Source organism: Ornithorhynchus anatinus, chromosome 1 (assembly GCF_004115215.2).
Source record: "Ornithorhynchus anatinus isolate Pmale09 chromosome 1, mOrnAna1.pri.v4, whole genome shotgun sequence".
In the NCBI taxonomy this organism is placed as follows: Eukaryota; Metazoa; Chordata; class Mammalia; order Monotremata; family Ornithorhynchidae; genus Ornithorhynchus; species Ornithorhynchus anatinus.
In genome coordinates this window covers 123,915,614-123,939,197 of record NC_041728.1, presented here as the reverse complement: position 1 = coordinate 123,939,197, position 23,584 = coordinate 123,915,614, and the positions used below count along the sequence as shown (strand labels likewise).

Below are 23,584 nucleotides of genomic sequence, written 5' to 3'. Positions count from 1 at the left end.
CTCTAATAATGACAGTAAAAATAGCACTAAATCATAAGCACGGAAACATAAAAAAAAAAACTAGTGGGTGTCTACCTTATGGAAATGGCTAGCGTTTGTGCTGTTTCTTTGGGGCTAACATGGATGGGAAAGAGGTAAAGGAGAAGGAAGTCCTCAGCCTCCACTTCCCAGCAGGGAGAGGAAGGTCAGAATGGGGAGGTCCTGTGCACAGCAGGAGATATAATAACAATAATAATAATGATAATGGTATTTGTTAAGCACTTACTGTGTGCCAGGCAGTTAACTAAGTGCTGGGATAGATACGAGATAATAGTCCCTGTCCCACATAGAGCTCACACTCTTATTCCCCATTTTACAAATGAGGTAGCTGAGGTACAGAGAAGTGAAGTGATTGTCCAAGGTCACACAGGAGACAAGTGGTGGAACCTGGATTAGAATTTAGGACGTTCTGACTCCCAAGCCTGTGCTCTAATCCATCAGGCCACGGCCCAGGCCTGTGCTGGCCCCTTGGGAGAACATGGAGGGTGAACTGATTTGACTCGGGATGCCCAATCTAGTGGGGGCGGCAGACAAAATATTTTTACCAGTCAAGTGCTCTCTCTATTAGGTCTCGCTGCTTACCTGACACATAGTAAGCGTTTAACAAATAATAATAATGTTGGCATTTGTTAAGCGCTTACTATGCGCAGAGCACTGTTCTAAGTGCTGGGTAGATACAGGGTAATCAGATTGTCCCACGTGAGGCTCACAGTTAATCCCCATTTTGCAGATGAGGTAACTGAGGCACAGAGAAGTTAAGTGACTTGCCCACAGTCACACAGCTGACAAGTGGCAGGTCTGGGATTCGAACCCATGACCTCTGACTCCCAAGCCCGGGCTCTTTCCACTGAGCCATGCTGCTTTTCAGTGGCACCACTATTATTGTAAGGGATTGTGTCTGATCTAGTTGTATTGGATCTCCCCCAGCGCTTAGTACAGTGCATGACACATAGTAAGTACTTAATATATACCACTATTATTATTAGATCTATTGCGAGGGCAGAGCTGGCACAAGAGTCCCTACCTGCCGACTCACTGGTCTATATCCAGCCTGCTTCCTCAGATGCACTTATAACTAGGCAGGGGATTCCTATTTTACCTTGTGTGTTTGGGTTTTTTTTGGTTTTGTTGAACTGTTAGTAGATTCTTCTAAATCTAAAGGCTTTGTTCATTGAATGGACTTGGAACAGATGATGGGTACATCTAATCCCCAAAGATTTATGAACCGAGCGGGAAGTTTGAAGTGGAGATCTAAATATGAAATAGGGCCGCCGCTTTGTAGGCTGTGGCTAAACACCAAAGATTTGGCCTCTCCGGGCCCTGGTTCTTAGAAGTGAATATCTGCTCGCGGGACAGTAGGGACCGATAATAATTTATCGAGAACATGCATTGATCATTGAGATTTGCTAATATTTTTTCAGCCTTCCTAAATCCCTACAAAGATTGGAGGAGCAGCGTGGCTCAGTGGAAAGAGCACGGGATTGGGAGTCACAGGTCATGGGTTTGAATTCCGGCTCTGCCACTTGGCAGCTGTGTGACTGTGGGCAAGCCACTTCACTTCTCTGTGCCTCTGTTCCCTCATCTGTAAAATGGGGATTAAGACTGTGAGCCTCATGTGCGACAACCTAATTACCCTGTATACCCCAGCGCTTAGACAGTGCTCTGCACATAGTAAGCACTTAATAAATATCAACATTATTATCTACCCCAGCGCTTAGAACAGTGCTCAGCACATAGTAAGTGCTTAACATTACCATCATTATTATTATTTTGTTTAGCCATAATGTTTGCAGTGGCTCTGCCCACATTCTTCAATCTCATCCTCCCCTTTCCAACTCTTCCCACCCCCTTCAACGGCTTGCTCTTTCCCTAGCTCAAGGGAACCCAAGGATATGCCGGAAGAAGCAGAATGCCTCTGCTGACGCAGGTTCCCGTAAAGGTCTATCCCTAAGGGAACAGAAGGGAGAAGCAGAATGCGTCGTTTCTATCCGGAGTATTGTCTGGTTTTGATTAGGTCGAGGCTGTGAGCCAGTGCATATTTTCAGGGCTAGGTTAAGTAACTAAAAAATGATAAGTGCTTCAAAGAGCTTCTGAGGGCTAAGGAAAACATAAAGTCCCTCCCGCCCCACTCTCTGTTTACTTTTGGCACTTCCCTCTGTCAGAGTTGCTCCTCTGCTCCTAACCTTCTCACTGTGCCTCGATCTCTCCTGTCTCACTGCCGACCCCTGGCCCACGTCCCACCTCTCGCCTGGAACGCCCTCCCTCCTCAAATCCGCCAATTGTTCTTGCCCCCTTCAAAGCCCTACTGAAGGCTCACCTCCTCCAAGAGGCCTTCTCAGACTAAGCCCCCCTTTCCTAGCTCCCCCTCCCCTCTGCATCGCCCCAACTCGCTCCCTCTGCTCTACCCCATCCCCGCCCCACAGCACTTATGTGTATATATCTATAATTCTATTTATATCGATGACTGCATACTTGTTTTGTTGTATATGTATCTATAATTCTGTTTATTTATATCGATGCCCATTTACTTGTTTTGATGTTTGTCTCCCCCCTTCTAGACTGTAAGCCTGGTGTGGGCAGGGATTGTCTGTCTTTATTGCTGAATTGTACTTTCCAAGTGCTAAGTACAGTGCTCTGCACTCAGTAAGGACTCAATAAATGTGATTAAATGGATGAATCGAATGGAATCAGTGGTTGTATGTCTAGACCTATCAGTTCCCCCTCTCACTAGAGTCAGTACTGTGCATCAGCTGCCTACCCAGTTGTTACATCCCGATAGAGTCAATTAGGGACAGGAACCGGAGGCGGGAGGGAGTCTCGTGACTCAGCTTTACCAACAGAATAAACCACGATATTCAGTAACACAGAAAGAAAACATTTATTAACATACAGAAGAAACATCAAGCGCAACGGATCTTGCTTCTGTTAAGCCCTCAACCTAGGAGCACTGAGAATTTCCTCCGTGGGATGATCAGCCCTGTTCGTGTTCGGGTCCTTAATGGGCTGGACCGGCATGGACGTCCCCCACCCCAAAGGTCGTCTGCCCGGTCGTCTGCCTTCCCTTCGGAGGACAGCGAGCAGCCAAGTACGGGCTGAGGCTGGAGAGGACATCCCCTAGGATGGTCCCCTCTGCCCACGGTGACTCAGTTGTCCTTATGGACAGCGAGCAGCAGCAACAGGCATTTCCCTCCCTTCCCCCAGTTTGTTGACCGTTACGTCGAGCTTCTCCTGCCTAGTAGCCCTAATCTACTAATTACAGTCTGCTCTTAGAAGACATCTTGCCTGGACTCCTGCAGGTGTGTCGACATTTATGTCTTCGCTCGGAGCCTTTCCGCCTGGCTCACCTGCGATCACAGGAAACTGTGTGCTGAAAGGCATTAAATTTAACATGGTGTTTACGGGAGGTGCAAACTGCGTGCTTCAACAGTGCTACGGTAGCAAACCCCAGAATGGCAGTAGAGCTTTGGTTGGAACATTGAAGCAATTGCAGAAGTATTCCCACTGAACTAGATCTGTGGGATGTGTAAAAAAAAAAAAATTGTATTTTTGAAATAAGCCTGAAATGAAAGGGCTGCCCTGCAGTCTTATTAATACAACTGCCAATACCAATAGTATAGTAAACTCTCTATTTTCTTACCCAGGCACGAGTTTATACAAGTTGGAAACACAAAGTGCACAGCTAGTCCAAAAAAACCTGTCTTGGCAAGGGTTGGAGTTTTTTTCAGCCTGGATGCAGGATCTTTTGCCACAATTTAAAGGGAGATATATATAGATAGATATATCTGTATGAGAAGCAGCATGGCTCAGTGGAAAGAGCATGGGCCTGTGGGCAGGGAGTATGTCTGTTTATTGTTATAGTGTCCTTTCCCAAGTGCTTAGTACAGTGCTCTGCACACAGTAAGCCCTCAGTAAAGATGACTATATATGTGATTGACTGACTGAATCAGAGGACCTAAGCTCCCGCTTTTCCTCAGCTCCTCCTCCCCATCGCCCCGACTTGCTCCCTTTGTTCTACTCCCGCCCCACAGCACTTGGGTATATATGTACACATCTATAATTCTATTTATTTACATTGATGCCTGTTTACTAGTTTTGATGTCTGTCTCCCCACTTCTAGACTGTGAGCCATTTGTGGACAGGGATTGTCTATATTGCTGAACTGTACTTTCCAAGCACTTAGTAGAGTGCTGTGCACACAGTAAGCACTCAATAATGCGATTGATTGAATGAATGGGTTCTAATCCCGTCTCCACTTTTTGTGTTCTGTGCAACCTTAGGCAAGTCACATCACTTGACACTGGCACTGTTGCCTGGCTCATCTTCCTGCAGAAATGCTCTGGGCATGTCACTCCCCTTCTTAAAAACCTCCAGTGGTTGCCTATCAACCTCCGCACAAAACAAAAACTTCTCACTCTAGGCTTCAAGGCTCTCCATCATCTTGCCCCCTCCTACGTCTCCTCCCTCTCTCTTTCTACTGCCTACCCCGCACGCTCCGCTCCTCTGCCGCCCACCTCCTCAGCGTCCCCTGTTCTCCCCTATCCCGCCGTCGATCCCCGGGCCACGTCCTCCCGCGGTCCTGGAACGCCCTCCCTCCTCACCTCCGCCAAACCAATTCTTTTCCCCTCTTCAAAACCCTACTTAAAGCTCACCTCCTCCAAGAGGCCTTCCCAGACTGAGCTCCCTCTTTTTCCTCTGCTCCCTCTGCTCCCCCTCTACCCTCCCTTCACCTCCCCTCAGCTAAGCCCTCTTTTCCCCCCTTTCCCTCTGCTCCTCCCCCTCTCCCTTCCCCTCCCCCAGCACTGTGCTCGTCCGCTCAATTGTATATATTTTCATTACCCTATTTATTTTGTTAATGAGATGTACATCACCTTGATTCTATTTATTGCTATTGTTTTAATGAGATGTTCATCCCCTTGATTCTGTTTATTGTCATTGTTCTTGTCTGTCTGTCTCCCCCGATTAGACTGTAAGCCCGTTAATGGGCAGGGACTGTCTCTACCTGTTGCTGATTTGTACATTCCAAGCGCTTAGTCCAGTGTCCTGCACATAGTAAGTGCTCAATAAATACTATTAAATGAATATATCACTTCTCTGTGCCTCTGTTACCTCATCTGTAAAATGGGGATTAAGTCTTTGAGCCCCATGTGGAACAGGGACTGTCCAGCCCGATTATCTTGAAGCTGCCACAGGGCTTAGGACAGTGCCTGGCACATACTAAGTGCTTAACAAATGCTGTAACAATAATAATAATTATTATTATTATTATATTGTTGGCAAGGAGTGTGTCTACCAACTCTGTTGTTTCTTCTCTCCCAAGAGCTTAGTACAGGGCTTGGCATACAGTTTAAGTGCTTAGTAAATAGCATTGATTGATTTCTGGAAGGTTTCAGTTTAAAAACTGTAAGGCTGTAAGGGCTTGGAAATAGCATCTGTAAGAGAGAAATATTGTTTGAGCCATTCCGACCCACCAAAGCAGGGGTAAGGCCACTGCACTGCAGTCTTCCTTCTTTATATGGTATTTGTTAAGCACTTACTATGTGTCAGGCACAGTTCTAAGTGCTGGGATAGGTAGAAACTCATCAGGTTGGACCACAGTCCCTGACCCATGTGGGGCTCACCGTCTTAATCCCCATTTTTACAGATGAGGTAAATGAAGCCCAGAGAAGTGAAGTGACTTGCCCTATGTCACACAGCAGACAAGCAGCAGAACCAGGTTTAGAACCCAGGTCTTTCTGACTCCCAAATCCCAGGAAGGGGGTCTAGGGAGAAAGTTTGCAAGCCACCAATTAATTAGATAAGCACATTATCCCCTAGTACCAACCTACCTACTCCCTGTTCCTCACTGTTGCCTCACCCGTTGTCGACCCCCTGCTCAGGCACTCCCTCCTGCCCCAGTAGATACCAGAGATTAGCTCTATCCCCATCCTGACTTTGGACTACAAGCTCATTGTGAACAGGGACTGGGTCTCTTATATTGTACTCTTCCGAGTGCATAGTACAGTGCTCTGCACATCCTAAGCTCTCTGTGGATACCATTGATTAATCAGTTGATGGAAATCCTAAGAGAAAGTTTGAGACCCCGGAGTGGTTAGCTTCTTCTAGAGGCCAATTTTTATCAGCCAAGCACCATTCAAAGACATCCATTCATTCATTCAATTCAATCTATTGAGCACTTACTGTGTGGAAAACACTGTACTATGTGCTTGGGAGAGAACTCAGCCATATGTTTAACTTCTTTTTAGAACACTGGGCTATATTGTTCACAAGTATGATATTTAAACATCTCCATAAAGCGATGCTTTTCAGTTTGTTTTGCTTATGTAAGTTTAAAATCTTGGAGGAAACTGACCCACTGCTCTGCACGTGTGCTACCCTTTAGCCCTGATCAGCAATCCCGATCTCTTGCTTCTGGAATATCTCTACTTGGACATTCTGCCGGCAATTCAGATTTAACCTGTCTGAAGCAGAACTTCTCTCCTTTTCTCCTAATCCCATTCCTCCCCCTAACTGTCACATCTCGGTCAACAACACCGACATCCTCCCTGACATAGAAGCCCTCACCATCCTTTGTTCTTCACTAATCGCTCAACTCTCCCATTCAGTCCGTTATCAAATCCTGCCATTTTTTTCAGCCCAACCTCTCCTGTGTCCACACCCTTCCTCTGCACCCGAACTGTTAGTTCCCTGATATGATCTCTTGTCTTGCCACATCTAGTTTATTGCCTCTGTGCCTCCTTTTCTTCATCTGTTGAATAGGGATTTTAAAGCTGTTTTCCTTCCCCCTTAGACCCTAAGCCTTGGGTGGGGTAGGGACTGTGTCTTGTACCTACTCCACAATACTTGGCATATAATAATTAGCTTTGACCAAATATATGTAAATTTTTTTATATTTGTCTCAGCCATTGGAGTTTTAGCTCCTTTTGGGCAGGGACTGCCGCTCCTTTAGTCTAGCACTATTACATGACACCTGATGGACACTCAATAAAGCAGTCAATCAATGCTGTATATTGAGCACTTACTATATGCAGAGTATTGTACTAAGCACTTGAGAGAGTACAGTACAACAGATTTGGTAGACATGTGTCTAGCAAATAAATATGGCCAATTAGCGAATGCCGTCTGAACTATATGTCTGTGCTGACCATTGATTTTTTTCCTTTATTCTTATTAGTGAATTGCTGAAGGCCATTATGTCGGGAATCAAGAGAGTTATCAAGGAGAAGGATCCAGACTATGAGGAGATATCTGTCGTGCATCCAAACAAACGCCACAAAGCGATTGAAAACTCAGGTAGTCGCCCATTTACCCCTCCAGGTTATAGGGAACAAACTAAACTCTGCCACAGGTCTGTTTCTCTCAAGCCCCTATGAATGTCAGAAGGCCTCAGGTTCTGTCGTCCTGGGAATTTTAGCGAGCTAGAGGCCAAGGGTCCCCCGGATTAAAGAGTCGAATGTATTTCAACACCCAGGTGGGTAATGGACTACCATTAATGGAGCAGCGTGGCTCAGTGGCAAGAGCATGGGCTTGGAATTGAGGAGGTCTTGGGTTCTAATCTCGGCTCTGCCACTTGTCAACTGGGTAACTTTGAGCAAGTCACTTAACTTCTCTGTGCCTCAGTTATCTCATCAATAAAATGGAGATTAAGACTGTGAGCCCCACCTGGGACAACCTGATTACCTTGTATCTACCCCGGTACTTAGAACAGTGCTTGGCACATAGTAAGTGCTTAACAAATACCATCATTATTATTAATTATTATATCAATAACAGTGGCATGGACTGTGTGCCTCAACCTTGTCAACTTGAGCCTCAGTTGAAAGTTAAAAATATACTGTGGGCAGGGAACATTTCTTCCAACTCTGCTCTTTTGTTCTCTCCCAGTCACTAAGTACAGTGCTCTGCGCATAGTAACTGCCCAATAAATACCATCGATTGAGGTGATTCTCACCTGGTCCTCCCGAGTTTTGAAGTAAAATGATTTTCGGCTCCTGCCCTCTCCTGGAAATGAGTAGTTATGGGTCCTTGTTGCTCTTGGTAATCCTTTAAGGACTGGACACCCGACCTTTTGCTACCTGCATCTACTGTCCCGGAGTTGAATAGGCTTGGGCCTCCTCTGGCCAGAGTTCATAGGGGAGAGGGGTTCTACAGCCCCCAGAAGAGGCGGTTGAGTCGTCAGGTCTCTGATGCCATTGAGTTCTTGGCGGGGCCTCTCCCAGGATTCAGAGCTGTTCCCAGCTGTGAATGTGGGCTCTCCTGGTGTCAAGGGGCCAGGTTTGGGATCTTCATGGGGGCCATCTTCAGGTCGTCATCTGTTTTCATTGTGTGGCCACGGGCAGTAGCCATTCTCCCAGCCACTCACATACCCATCTCCCCTGGGGCCAGTCTACAGATTCCAGGGGTGAGAGGGTGCCGTGAAGGGCTGGAGGGAGAACCCTCTGGTTAGAGGTTCAACCCTATCCTTTCATTCATTCATTCAGTCGTATTTTTTGAGCGCTTACTGTGTGCAGAGCACTGTACTAAAAGATTGGAATGTACAGTTCGGTAACAGATGGAGACAATCCGTGCCCAAACAACGGGCTCACACTCCCCTTGGTAGCTTGGTAGCTAACACGGACCATTGAAATGCTCTGAAGCGAAGAACGCTTTTTTTCTTTTAGTGGTTTTTTGTTAAGCACTTACTGTGTTCCAGGCACTGTACCAAGCTCTGGGTTAGACACAAGCTAGTCAAGTTGGACACAGTCCATGTCCCACCCGGGGTTTAGCATCTTAATCCCCATTTTACAGGTGAGGTGATTGAGGTGCAGAGAGGTTAAATGATTTGCCCAAGGTCACAGCAGATAAGTGGCAGAGCCAGGATCAGAGCGTAGGACCTTCTGTCACCCAGGCCTGCGCTCTATCAACTAGTCCACACTGCTTCCCTGAGCGGGCTTCTCACACTATGAAGACATCAGGATTGGTGAAGCATCTTGAGACGCATTTGCTCAGTCTTATCTGCTTCTCTTCAGTAATGGCTTTCTGGAGGATGTGAAGTATTTTGTTTAGGAATTCAGTCCAATGCTCGCTTGCCTGGGCCCATCTTGGAAAGGGAGAAACTGGAGAAGCAGTTATCCTTACATGTGTGTCTTCTTCTGAGAACAGCTCGAGATGCTGCTGTGCAGAAGATTGAGACTATTATCAAAGAACAGTTTGCTGTTGAAATGAAGAATAAGGAGCATGAGATTGAAGTCATAGACCAGGTATCGAGGCGCTGTCTCATCCCTTTGGGGGTGTGTGAAATTCCAAAGTGGATTATGCTTCTGGTGCTATTTTTGAAATATCATGGTGAATTTGTTTTTCAGCGTCTGCTGGAAGCAAGGAGGATGATGGATAAACTGCGTGCTTGTATTGTGGCTAACTACTATGCTTCTGCAGGCCTGCTTAAAGTTTCAGAGGTAAGAGAAATCCTTTGGCAAAGAACCTGATGTGCTACCTTTCGGGGAATAATGGTAGTGCTCTGACTCAAAAGGTGACCGGGCCTTGTGTACTGAAAAGCCACAGACCAAAGACAGTAGGTCCAGCTGGTGGAGAGTGGGCCTTTCCAGTGGGCAGAGGAGGTGGATGGTTGACACGGGCGCAGCCCCCTCAACTCGTGGCAAACTCCACATCAGGGCATGGGCGGCGGGGGAATCGGCTCAGACAAGCCTCCTCCTCCAGCTCTTCCTTTCAGGAGTCCCGCTTTGGAGGTGACAGGGAGTGGGGGTTGCGTAGGCCTGGTGGGTCTGCTTCTTCCTGACTTTTCTGTAAACCCCTTGTGGACAGATAATTTGTCTGTTTTATTGTTATATTGTACTCTCCCAAGCACTTAGTACAGTGTTGTGCACACAGTAAGCATTCAGTCAATACAATTGACTGACTGATGGATTTGAAGTGCAAGTCACCCCAGTGAGACTCTGGAGGAGGGAGACAGAAGGTGGGGCTTTTAGTACAGTGCTCAGCACAGTGAACACTCAATAAATACAATGAGAAGCAGTGTGGCTCAGTGGAAAGAGCCCGGGCTTGGGAGTCAGATGTCATGGGTTCTAATCCCGGCTCCACCACTTGTCAGCTGTGTGACTTTGGGCAAGTCACTTAACTTCTTTGGGCCTCAGTTCCCTCCTCTGTAAAATGGGGATTAAGACTGAGAGCCCCACGTGGGACAACCTGATCACCTTGTATCCCCCTCCCCAGCGCTTAGAACAGTGCTTCGCACATAGTAAGCACTTAACAAATGCTATTATTATTGTTATTACTATTATTAACTGCCTAGTGGACTTGAAGTGCAGGTCACCCCAAAGAGAGAGACCACTGGAACAGTTCTTGAATTTTGTGTTCATTTTGGCTGAGACCCTGCGGGCTAGCAACACGTAGGTGTTTAATTGGGTCTATCTATACTCCTTTAGCTAATTTTCCCTTTTCATTCGTTCATTCATTCAATCGTATTTATTGAGCTCTTACTGTGTGCAGAGCACTGTACTAAGCGTTTGGAAAGTACAGTTCAGTAACAGACAGTCCCTCCCCAACAACGGACTCAGTCTAGAAGGAGGAGACAGACAACAAAGCAAAGCAAGTAGACAGGCATCAATAGCATCAAAATAGGTAAATAGAATTATGTATATATACACGTCATTAATAAAATAGAGTAATGAATATATACAAATATACACAAGTGCTGTAGTGCGGGAAGGGGGGGGGGGTGAAGCAGAGGGAGGGAGTAGGGGCGATAGGGAGGGGAGGAGGAGCAGAGGGAAAGAGGGGGCTCAGTCTGGGAAGGCCTCCTGGAGAAGGTGAGCTCTCAGTAGGGCTTTGAAGGGGGGCAAGGGAGCTAGTTTGGCTGGTGTGAGGAGGGAGGGCATTCCAGGCCAGAGGTAGGACGTGGGCCAGGGTTCACCGGCGGGACAGACGAGAATGAGGCACAGTGAGGAGGTGAGCGGCAGAGGAGCGGAGTGTGCGGGCTGGGCTGTAGAAGGAAAGAAGGAGATGAGGTAGGAGGGGGCAAGGTGATGGAGTGCTTTGAAGCCAAAAGTCAGGAGTGTTTGCTTCATATGAAGGTTGATAGGCAACCACTGGAGATTTTTGAGAAGGGGGGTGGCATACCCAGAGTGTTTCTGTAGAAAGATAATATGGGCAGCAGTGTGAAGTATAGATTGAAGCGGGGAGAGACAAGAGTTTGGGAAGTCAGAAAGAAGGCTGATGTAATAATCCAGTCGGGATATGATGAGTGATTGTACTAACAAGGTAGCAGTTTGGTTGGAAAGGAAAGGCAACGTTGTTAAGGTGAGACTGGCAGGTTTTGGTGATGGATGTGTGGAGTGAATGAGAGCGGAGTCAAGGATGACACCAAGCTTGCGAGCCTGTGAGACGGGAAGGATGGTAGTGCCGTCCACAGTGACGGGGAAGTCAGGGAGAGGACAGGGTTTGGGAGGGAAGATAAGGAGCTCAGTCGTGGACATGGTGAGTTTGAAGTGGTGGGCGGACATCCAGGTGGAGTTGTCCTGAAGGCAGCAGCCCTTTTTCCGTTCAGTCTTTCTCTCTCCTAGCCTCATGTGTTGAGCTTCTGGTGCAGTGTGGAGGCCTTTAGTGTTCACTGTCTAGCACATATCCTGGGAGATAAAATTGCTCCAAAAAGCATAAACACCCCCTAGGGTAATCCACTCCACCTTCTCTCCTTCCTCCTCACTGGCAGACTCAGCCAAAGTGGCAAGGTTTGGAAGAGTTAGTAAAATGAGTTATCCTCTCTCCCTATCTCATCTAACCCCTTTCTCCCTCCTCACCATCTCTCTCCCTTCCACTTCCCCTCACCAGCTTGCCTGGTTAGTGAATATTGGCTCTGAGAGCTGGCAGCTTGGCCCTCTTCACGAGCACCAAATTTGCTTTGACAAATAAGCAGATGGAAGAGGAACTCTTGGCTCCAGCCCTTTAAAGATCTGCCCAGAGTGGCAGAATCTCTACTTCATGGATTTAATTTCCTGTTTCCTGTAGTCTCGTATGTTCTGCCAGGAAACAGGAAGGAGCTGAACTTCATTGCTCTGTCTCAGATTTTGTTTCAGCCATTTGAATTGAAACCTGTGCATTTGTGAAATTGGGGTCATCACCAACTTGCTCATTCATTTCATATATTAACTAGCATTAATGCCCTGGAATTTGATCTAGATTTTCCCTCCTTCTTCTTCTTCTTTTGCTTTCCCCAGCAGATGCCACACAGACATCATTTAATTCTCAAAACAGCCTGGGAGGTAAATAAGGATATTTTATTATGATAATAATAATAAGTATTCGTAAGTACTTACTATGTGCCAAGCACCGTTCTAAGTGCTGAGGTAGATACAAGATAATCAGGTTGGACACAGTCCCTGTCCCTCCTGGGGCTTACAGCACAAGTAGGAAGGATGTATTTTAGTCCCTATTTTATAGATGAGGAAACTGAGGCACAGAGAAGTTAAGGCACCACCCAAGGTCACACAGCAGGCAAGTGGCAGAGCCAGGAAAAGAACCCATATCCTTTCACCCTCAGGGTCACAGTCTTTCCACTAGGCCTTGCTCCTTCCCTCATGGATTTGAAAGACGGGGGAGTAAAGATTTATTTAGAGATCTGTAGCTTCAGAGCCTGAAACTTAGATCCTCCTCCCTTTTTTCCCCGGCACCCTTTCTGTAGATCAAGTCACCCTCCATTGTGATTTTTGTCAAATCAGTTTATCGTATATTTTGGTTACCATTGATGGTGATAATAACATAACCACTGCTGTGCTCAGTTGATGGGACTGACTGTCTCTCTCTCTCGGCAACCATTACCAGAGGGACCACGCACAAGCATCGTGGCTCCCGATAGGTCCTCTGTATTAAAGCCTCCCACTCTCTCCCATATGCCAGGTTGCTCCACTCCAGCATAAACTGGTCCACACACACCGTTGCTGTGAAGACTTGTACCTTTCATGTCCTAAGAAACTCCAGAACCCTCAAATGTCTCTCCAACTCCTCCCCTTATTTCCCAGCTCATCAAAGAGTTCTGCATAATTCGCAAGGTCTTCCTTTCTGGAGGCGATGATACCAGGAGGTCTTTTTTAGAGGAAGTCTTTTCTTTGGTAAATGCAAACCCTTGGATGACGGAATGCTGTTGTGTTTTTATTGGGAAAGCCTCATTTTGATGATAGTGTGTGAAAACCCCCGAGATGGGCCTTCTTCTGTTGGTGATGCAAAGAGTCAAGTTTCTAGGTATGAGCCACTCTAGAGCTGACCAAATTGTCTGCCCTGGTCAGTGTTCACTGCTGGTCTTCCATATTCTGCTATGGGCACATTGTGTGCCCAGGGGCCCCCTGGGAACATATTACAAGTTTCCATGTTTCCCGTAAAGCTCAGAAATGGGTGCAGGAGCAGCAACTCAAGGTTAAGGCTTTTTTTGTCGTTCACATACAGAATGTACATCCACCCCTTTACCTTTGAATAGCAAGGGCATTCCACTCCTGGCCATCCATCCTCACTGCTTTCTCACCGCAGTGAAGCTTTTAAAAACATAAAGTGGAGGCCTGAGAATTCTACCTTTGCCTTGGAATTCTGTAGTCTGAAGATTATTTTTTGTTCCTTCAACTCACAGTAAATGCAGTAAATGAGGAAATCCAGTTCTGACCAAGTGGAGGTGATCAAGGGTTTAAAGCACTCAATAATCTTGTCCCCTCCCATCTCACCTCGCTACTCTCCTACTACCACCCAGCCCTCACCCTTCGCTCCTCTAACGCTAACCTTCTCACTGTGCCTCGATCTCCCTGTCTCGCCGGTGACCCCTCACCCGCCTCCTGCCTCTGGCCTGGAGCACCCTCCCTTCTCAAGTCCTCCCCCGCTTCAAAGCCTATTGAAGGCACATCTCCTCCAGGAGGTCTTCCCTGACTAAGCTCCCTTTTCCTCTTCTCCCACTCTCTTCTGTGTCACCCTGACTTGCTCCCTTTGTTCTTCCTCCCTCCAAGCCCCACAGCACTTATGTACATATATCTAATTTATATTAGTGTCACTCTCCCCTCATCTAGACTGTAAGTTTGTTGGCAGGGAATATGTCTGTTTATTGTTGTATTTTACTCTCCCAAGTGCTTAGTACAGTGTTCTGCACACATTAAGTGCTCAGTAAGTACAAATGAATGAATAAATAAGTGTAAAATTAGCCCCTATGGAAGTTTTGCATCTGTTCTGTGCATTGTTGTTTTCATATTTCCCTTGATATCCTGGGGCAACATAGTGAGAGGATATACTGACTAAGATGGGCAAGTAAAGCTGGAACAGATAGGATCGCTGCTGTTAAAAGAGAGACGCTTTCATTCCGCTGAACTCTGCCTTAAAAATAATTCTTAAAAAACCTGCCTGCCCTCGGCCCCTGACATTTTGCCCCCTTGGCAAGCGAGAGGGCGGGGGCTCACCCTGTGGTATTCCTGCTCATCCAATGGTATTTATTGAGGACATACGTTGTGCAGAGGGCTCAGTAAGGGGAAAGAATGTACAGAGGAGCAGGGGATAGTCCACTCCTGTCCAGTGGCACATAGAGTGTGAATACCGTCTTCCTCTAGACTGAGCTCCTTATGAGCGGGGAATGTATCTACCAACTCTGTTATATTCGACTCTCCCAGTGCTCAGTACACTGCTCTGCACACAGTAAGCATGCAATAATTGCAATTGATTGATTCAGTGAGTGACGCACTTAAGTCCATTATCATTCCAAGTGGCCCCAGACCCCCAGTTGCCGCCTTGCTTGTTGTGGATCCTTGATGAGTCCGAGGCCGGCAGTGGTGGCCAAGTTCAAATTCAAATCTCTAGGTTCCAGGCACCCTGGCCGGAGAAGAGGAGAGAAGGTTGAAGTTGGATTATCCAATGAATCCTGGATCAAGAACCACAGCAGATCCCGGAATCGAGAGAAACTACTGTAAATCTAGGGGACGACAGTGGATTTGAAACCTCGCCATCTTAAATGGTGGTTTTTAAAGTTTCAGAGTCCTGTGTCTTATTCTTAGAAGTTGTCATCGTGTATTTTTTTTTGCTTTCACCTTCACTCTTTCATCTTCTGACCAGTGCTGCGTAGCACAGTTATAAAGGGTCTGTGATTTTATTTGGAGTTATGTGTGTCATCGCCTTCATTCCTACAGGGTACAAAGACGTGCGATGCCACGGTTTTTAATCATCCTTCGATCAAGAAGTTTTTGGAATCTCCGTCGAGATCATCGTCTCCTGCCAATCAGAGGTCCGAAACGCCTTCTGCTAACCATTCGGAAAGTGACTCATTATCTCAACATAATGACTTCTTATCTGAGAAGGACAACAATAGCAACCTGGAGATGGAAGAGAGGCTGTCAAATAATGTGGACCAGAGGCTGGGCCGGAATACCGGACAGGTACAGTTAAGCCCGAGGGCTGCAGTGGCTGCTCTTTGGCTATAGTTCCTCTGCCAACGTGAACTGACCAGAGGTCAATTCTTCAAGCTACCTCTAACGAGGTGTATATTTAACCAGTCGACAACCTGATTCGGCCTTTTTGGCTTCTGCATTGATTCTCTGGCCCTTTCTGCGTCTCTGTCAGTGATCTGTAAAGCCGGCCTCACTGTATGGTCTTTGCAGAAGGATCAATGATAAGAATTATGGTAATTGTCAAGTTCTCACACTGTGCCGTTACCTGTACTGAATGCTGGGGTTAGAGAAAAGATAATGAGTTTGGACACAGTCTTTGTCTCACGTGGGGCTCACCGTCTAAGAAGAAGGGAGGAGAATCGAATCCCCATTTTACAGATGAGGGCACAGTGAAGTGAAGTGACTTTTCCAGGGTCACAGAGCAGACAAGACTGTAAGCTTGTCGAGGGTGGGGAATGTGTCTGTTTATTGTTATATTGTGCTCTCTTGAGTATTTATTCCAGTGCTTTGCACACCGTCAGCGCTCAATAAATGATTGAATGAATTAATTTAATGCTGTGTTGCCTAGTAGATAAAGCAGGGGCCTGTGAGTCAGAAGAACCTGGGTTCTAATCCCAGTTCCGCTACCTGTCTGCTCTGTGACCTTGGGCAAGGCACTTCACTTCTGTGCCACAATTCCCTAAGCTACAAAATGGGGATTAAAATCCTCCTCCCTCCTCTTACATAGTCACACGGACACGTTTCAGGCAAACAGCAGAACTGGGTTTTAGAACCTGTTTCTCCTGACACCCTATTTCATGCTCTTTCACTTGGCCACGCTACATCTAGCTTGGTCTAGTGGCATAGCCTATCGGTTATTGTGTACTGTTTGTGACACAAAGCGACCACTTTCATTGAAATGGATTTATAACGCACCAGATTCACACTGCAAGAGCAAAACTTTTCCTGAAGTACCTTGCGGGTAAAGGAATAAACTGTTCTTAACCGCTGTGACTTTTGAGGTTTCTAGTATCTGTATGGAAGGAAGGTCTATTACTGAAGGTTTGGTTGTGCTCCAAAGTGGGTATTATTGGTTGGATTCTTTTCAGGATACTTCCAGCGTGATCGGCCCCAACAAAGCAGGCCAGAGAAATCCTAGTCTGGCAGGGGAGGAAACATCACGCCTTTTTGTGAAGAAAACAATAGTCGTTGGTAATGTCTCCAAGTGAGTATGAAGTCCCATTTGGCAGCTTCATCTACGAGGTCACCGTGGTGGAAAGTGCATAAATATACCTCTAAATCAATAAGTAGGGGCAAGAAGCCCCCTGTTTTGCTTGCCGCATGTTCTTTTCAAAGCTTTTGCAGTGGTTTTACCTACTGCTCCAAAGAAGGCTTGAGGTCTTGGGGTGGAAACCAACTTGACAGTTAACAGGTGCTGGGAATACTTTTAAGCTTTGCTCTCAAGTCTGACCTTTGAAGCCCCACTGGTGTGAACTTACCCTTACGATGACATTTGTCCAGGGGCCCGTGCCCAGTGAAAACGGTCGATCAAAGAGCCTCCCCACCCCCTAAATGAAAAGGGCCACTACGCAATCTACCAGATCAGTTTTTCCATAACTTGGTTTCAGAGAGAATTCAGTTTATTGGAAATTAAAACCCCTGAGCTTTTCCGTTGACCAGGTGTCAGATTCAACAGCTAGCACCTGCTTACTGTAAATTTATATGTTTATGTCAGTGGTTAAGCACCCCGGGAGAATTTGGAGGGACTTGGTGACATCCCCCTGCCAATCTCCCCGCTTCTTTCCTCCCCATATACTTAGGACCTGAGATGATACCAGTATTTTTGGTTAGTGTGGAGATGATCTATATTTAGAACTCAATTCCAGCTTGAGGATTGTGAAGCCGGGCTTTCGGGGGTCAAGGATACACTCCTTCATTTTTGATCAATAAAATGTGAGCTCATGTATCCTCTAGTTGCTACACAATAATTGCCTGCCAAGTGACACAGAGAGTCAGATCGCGATTCTCAACTTTTCCGTTAATGTAGGAATCTTTGAATTGGTGCCCACTCGCAGCTGTAAGAAAGAGGTTTGGTGAAGTTCGTGGAGGCAGGTGATTTGCACTGCTCAAGATTCCCCCCAAACAGCAAGCTGAATCAGAATCAGTGGACTTTTTGTGCAATGATTGCTTTAGATCTTTGGTTTATTTCAGAGAGTCACAGAAATCCAGAAGAATATAAACGTGTGAATATAAACAACCTTGCAAGTATTCACCCTTCTGAGGGTGAATAATTTGTGCCAAGGGCCTACCGAGGGATTTTAGATATGTACTTGATACTTCCCTTCGTTATGACAGGGAGAACTAAGCACTTATTTTCAAGGCTAGTTTAGTGGTAGCCAAACTGGCTCCTGAAAAGAAAGACGTTTTTTAAGAGTGGACTGGTTGTTAAACGGTGGGTTGGTAAAATAAAGGTTCATTCCAATTATATTTTTACTAAGACTTCCCAGATTTATACTAAATCTCTCTTTAAAAGAGCTGGGATTGGGTCATTTTGTGAGTTACTTTAAATCCTGCCATTAGGAGGTCTGTTAGGAGACCTGAACACTCTCTGGTCCTGGTTTTATGTGCTGGGGTTGTGGTATCTGTACTGAAGTTTGAAGTTTAGAGAACGGAAGACCACCCAAGGTCTTTGAGCCAGCCAGGCCCAGCAGGGGTCCTGAAAACCTGCCTGGCTAAGGAGGCAGTAAAGCTCCCTAGGCGAAATCCTGCTGGGTTGGGGTACTCCAGGTCAGCTCCAGTTTACTCTTTCCAGCCAGCCATAAGTGCGTGAGTCCCGCATGTAGGAAACTTCACAGTGTGTGTTTCACAGTGTGTCTCGTGCCCACGCCCGCCTTCTCTCTCATTTCACACCGCGCCCCCCCCCCCCCCCCCCGAACCGCATGGTGACCGGCAGGGAAGGGAGAGAGCGAGCGGTATCGCAGTCTACTGCTTTATGTGGGCACCAAGGCTTATTTCTAATGGGAGTTTACCGCTGGAGGTTATAAGCTCCTTGTGGGCTGGGATCGTTTCCGACCAGATCTGTTGGATTGTATGTTCCCATGCGCTTAGTACAGTGCTCAATATATATATAATATATATATATCAGTATATATTTATATATATACTTATTCATATTAATGCCTGTCCCCCTCCCGTAGATTGTAAGTTTCTGAACAGGAAACATGTTTGCTAATTCTGTTTTATTGTACCCTCCCAAGTGCTTTGCACATAGTAAGCACTTAATAAATGCCATTGATTGAATAAATTCCGTTGATTGATAAATTGACCGTTGGGATCTCATCACTGACATCTTTACTTAAGAAACTAATCCTCCTAAGTGAATCTGTGACTGATGGATTTGTTTCTTCCAGGTACATTCCTCCTGATAAGAGGGAAGAAAATGACCAGTCAACACATAAGTGGATGGTGTATGTCCGAGGGTCCCGAAGAGAGCCCAGTATCAATCATTTTGTCAAGAAAGTTTGGTTCTTTCTTCATCCCAGTTATAAACCCAATGACCTTGTGGAAGTCAGGTAAAAGATATCGTATTTTTGATGCCTTTTCAAGTGGAAAAAAGCCATTAGGTGACCAGCTACTCACTGACTTCCTGGAAGTAACTGCCCCCTGGAGAAGCAGTGTAGCCTAATGGAAAGAGCACCGGCCTGGGAATCAGAGGACCGATATTCCAATCCCAACTCTGCTACTTGCCTGCTGTGTGAACTTGGGCAAGTTCCTTAACTTCTCTGTGCCTCAGTTTCCTCATCTATAAAATGGGGATTTAATACCACTTGTTCTCCCTCCTTCCTTGCGTTGCGAACCTCATATGGGACAGGGATTGTACCGTACCACATTATCTTGTATCCACCCCAACCCTTAACATATACTAAATGATCAATGAATACGATTATCATATTACCATTATACTGCTGGATGGGGCCTATTTCTTTCTGGCTGATTTCTACCATGCTGAGTTATGCTGACACCTATTATTGTTGTTATTATAGTGGTATTAGTTAAGTGCTTACTACATGGCAAGTATTACTGTAAGCACTAGGGTAGGTACAGTTTTATCAGGTTGGACATAGTCCCTGTCCCACATGGGACTCACAGCCTAAGATAATGTTCTTTGAGGTCTTCAGTTGAAAGATGTCTTTTGAATTACTGGGGGTTATCCCAGAGGTTTCACAAGACAGGTTTCCTGGTGAATGAAGAAGCAACTTTATTTCTGGAGAAAATTTAAAGTGATTAAGTGATAAAGCCTTTTTTTTATTCCTGAAATGGTCTTATAGTTTTAGCTCAGGGTTCAAGATGTTAGCATGCCAACAGATATTCTCTTTCCCACCCGGTCTGTTGGTGAACAAAATCGTATTTTTAACAAGTAGTATTTCTCAATCCTCTGTTTTTTCCAAATTCCCATTTGTGTTCCAAAATGTTTTTTTGCTTGGGAGTACCTGAGTAAAATAAGAATTCACTTTGAACCGCGCAAATAAATTTAAAGCAGATTTGGAGGTTCTGAAAAATCCAGGATTCATTTTTCGCCCATGTAGGTTAAGCTCTATTAAATAGAGGAAACGTCAAGTAATGCAGGAATTGCAAATATAAATCTCAGTCAAAAATGAGATTGAACACAGGTCTTGCCAGGCATCCCAGCTTTGTACCTGTCAGCACTTAATATTCATTGAGCTTTACATCTCAGAGTATTCATCTTATATAATGTAACCAAGATCATGTGAGAAGGGAGTGTCGTGGTTCTAGAAGAAAAATGTATTCCGAAGTAGCTTAGAATTTATGGAAAGCAAATATTTTAAGGCCTGACATTGGAGAAGTTTTCAAAATTGTATTGAGTAGAGATGAAATTTTTCAAAAGTCCTCACAAATAAAGAGGCTGCTCTCTACCGTCTCCAAATCTTGGTCTCCTCTAGCCTGCCAAACAGGCAACTTCCGGTGTTCTTCTGCAGCTTTGGAAGACTGGAAAATAGTCCTCTTTGTATTGGTGATGATAACCTGATGCTAATGTAGCCATTTTTCATGTATTTTCTCTACTGTGTCACCTCCTTGATTTATGACATGGAATCCTCTTTCGGAGTCCTGGATTTAGATGTAGCTATTTGTGCTCGTTTCTGAGGTTCATAAAGCATTACGTATATGTTGTCTGATGCTGTGCGACAAATGCCGGAGCTGCCAAAGAGGCAGGGCCTGTTTTGCAGCTGTGCTAGAAAACTCATGTTAATCAAACTTTTAGATCAAAACCACAAATTTGTTTCCTCCTTAGCTCTGTACTTTTCTCTTACCATTCTCCACCTGATGAGATGCTGATAGATTATATTTCTTTTCTTTGAAAATATTCCTGTTTGACAAGGAATGTGAGAAACATTTTAGCCTAGCATCTTGATTTAGTTCCATCTTCTACTAAAAGTTATACTCTTGTCCTCTCCCAAGAATTTAGTACAGTGGTCTAGGCACAGTGAGTGCTCAATAAATATCACTGACTGATTTTCTTTCCATCTGAGTTGAAAGCTTTACTGATAGTTGTCTGCTAATCAGTCATTCAGTTGTATTTGTTGAGCACTCTCTGTGTGCAGAGCAGGTTCTCTCCTGCTAACGGGAGGCAGTAGGTATTAAAATGTTGTTGGACGGGTCCTAATTTGGGATGTTCAAGACCCGTGAGCACTGCCCCTGGGCCATGGAATGGCAGAGATTGGGCGTGGGGTCGGATCGGTCCCTGAAATCCCTTTTCCAGGTCCCTTCTGGCGAGATTAGTGCTCTCCTGGACTGACTAGCCCCTGTGATGTTGCCAGGGTTGTCTTTAGACTTTGGAATTGCAGGTGGGCTTCAAGTCCCGGCAGCCCTCAGAGCCAACCCTTCATGTGTTTTGTTAAGTGCTTGGGCGGCCGGTCAGCTGTCCATCCCATCCCAAAATGAGGGTCCAGTCAGGACTCTGAGCCATGTAACAGACTTGGGCCGGGCCAGGGCCCAGGGTTTTCATCTGGCCCGGATGCTTGCAGGGTTGCTCCAAGAGTCAGGACCCAGATGAGTAAAGATCCCTGCTCCAGTTCCAAGCCCACGCTTGTCTGAGTGACTCTGGGACGTCTGAGTGGATCCATAAATTAACACAGGTTTCTTCAGCTCTGAACTCATCTGAACCCTGAGAGTGTGGAGTATGGAGTTGGTGGGCCTCAGGCTTGGGTGTGTGTTGGGCTGCGCCTGGTGAGTCTGGTTTGGCTTTTATAACCCCTTTGGATGAAATTAACATGATTTGCTGCTTCACTGTAGAGTTGAAGTAACTGCTGCTACTCCACTCTTCCTGTGCAGAGCAACTACAGCTCAGATGTCTTAGAATCTCACCTGCCCAGAAACCCATTTGTTCCTCACTGGGGGTGATTCGGCTTTTCACTCATACAGATTTCCTTATCCATCCAGCAACCATTTTTTAAGCCCAGTCTTAGCACCCTCTTGGCTACTGTGGTTTCTCAACTCCCGTGAGAGAGTCCGAAATGCATTTTCCAATTCAGCGCTTTGGGGTGTAGTGTTCCCTCCATATGTGTCTCAGGGGTTTAGATCTTCTCTTTGAGAGGAGAGGAGCTTTTAGGGGGTTTTAGTTCTTTGTCGACTAAAATCGTAATATCTTCTTCTCCCCAGGGAGCCACCTTTTCACCTGACCAGGAGGGGTTGGGGAGAATTTCCCGTGAGGGTTCAAATCCACTTTAAGGATAACCAGAACAAGCGGATAGATATCATACATAATTTAAAGGTACAGTAGCACAGTGATTGGTCTCCTGGGGGAACGTGGAATTGGTTTTGTGTTGACTCAAGTTTGTATTCATTGTTTATAGCGTTGTGACAGAATCGACAGAATCGAGTGAGTGGGAAAAGGCGCCACTAGTGCCCTGTAATCTCAGTATTGAGCATAGGACAGGACCTTTGACCTCTTTCAGATGAGAGTGCTCGGTAAGACTAAGTAAGGAGCCTCCATTTTGTGTGAGCGTGTGTAACAATGTATTTGACCCTTTATGGGCATAGACAATTCAGTGCTTGCTGTGTCCTGAATTCCACCACAGCAGAATGAGGGGACATTCATTAAAGTTTAAAGATGGTTTGATTTAAAACAAACTAAAGGAAGTACCTTTTTTCATCCATTAAGTGACAAATATATGGAGTTCTTTGCCACGGGCTCTTGGTGTGGGACGAAAATATCATAGGTTTAAGAAGGGCTTGGGAAGTTTTGTTCATGGCGGAATGTTAAATAATACATCTGTAACCATCAGTATGGCTCTCAAGGAGGGCAACCACCACATGCTTCTTCTGTGTATATATCCTCTGCCTTGGAGACAGAGTGCTGGGTTCAGTTGAGATCATCAAATCAGTATTCTACAAAGCTTTTTCCTGGCACTAACTGCAGCCTTGCTCTCCCGAACTCTGAAGGAGAACAAGTCAGTCTGCTAAAGGACAGTTGGAACACTTAAGGAATTTTATGACCACCATTTTAAAAAGGGCTGTCGCCATTACTTAACTAAGCAGATAAATCAGTTGGTAGCTTGGCAAAATAATGTTGCTTTGCATTCGCAATAGCTTCTGCCTTAAATCATAATTTTGACATCCTCTAAGTGCGCTTCCGAGAAAAGATGCTCTTGTGTGGGTTTTCTGGAGGGACCTGAGGACTTATATGGGTTCTGTGTAAGAAGGCTGCTGTCGAGGTGTGGATGATGGTCTCCTATTGTAATCTAGATTTTTCTAAATGAATTCACAGATGTGTTTTTCATCATGGTATTCTCCCTTTTTGTCGTCCCGCAGCTGGATAGAACGTACACTGGTTTGCAGACCCTTGGTGCAGAAACGGTAGGCTATTGCTGATCCAGCTGCTAAATGAAGCAGCGTGGCCTAGTGGATAGAGCACGGGCCTGGGAGTCAGAAGGATGTGGCTTCTAATCTCAGTTCTGCCACTTGTCTGCTGTGTGACCTTGGGCGAATCACTTTACTTCTCTGGGCCTCAGTTACCTCATCTTTAAAATGGGGATTAAGACCGTGAGCCCCATGTGGGACAGGGACCGTGTCCAACCTGATTCCCTTGTATCTATCCCATGGCTTAGAACAGTGTCTGGCATAGAGTAAGTGCTTAACGAATACCTTTAAAA

The 23,584-nt window shown here is 45.7% G+C and overlaps 1 protein-coding gene across 6 annotated transcripts in view; it reads left to right on the top strand.

Annotated features, from left to right (window-relative positions):
- The first annotated feature begins 7,214 nt into the window (after positions 1-7,214).
- The window catches only part of YEATS2 (YEATS domain containing 2), an 84,023-nt gene continuing 67,653 nt past the window's right edge, over positions 7,215-23,584 (top strand). For 5 of the 6 annotated variants that reach the window (XR_005660233.1, XM_029058893.2, XM_029058891.2 and 2 more), the window contains exons 1-8: positions 7,215-7,329; positions 9,178-9,275; positions 9,378-9,470; positions 15,177-15,422; positions 16,523-16,638; positions 18,824-18,985; positions 22,092-22,203; positions 23,244-23,288. Coding sequence is in view for 5 of the 6 variants with exons in the window: in XM_029058893.2 (XP_028914726.1) it covers positions 7,230-7,329; positions 9,178-9,275; positions 9,378-9,470; positions 15,177-15,422; positions 16,523-16,638; positions 18,824-18,985; positions 22,092-22,203; positions 23,244-23,288 (972 nt within the window). In the remaining variant the exon portion in view is untranslated. The remainder of the gene's footprint in view (positions 7,330-9,177; positions 9,276-9,377; positions 9,471-15,176; positions 15,423-16,522; positions 16,639-18,823; positions 18,986-22,091; positions 22,204-23,243; positions 23,289-23,584) is intronic. The other variant, XM_029058892.2, reaches the window with a different exon arrangement.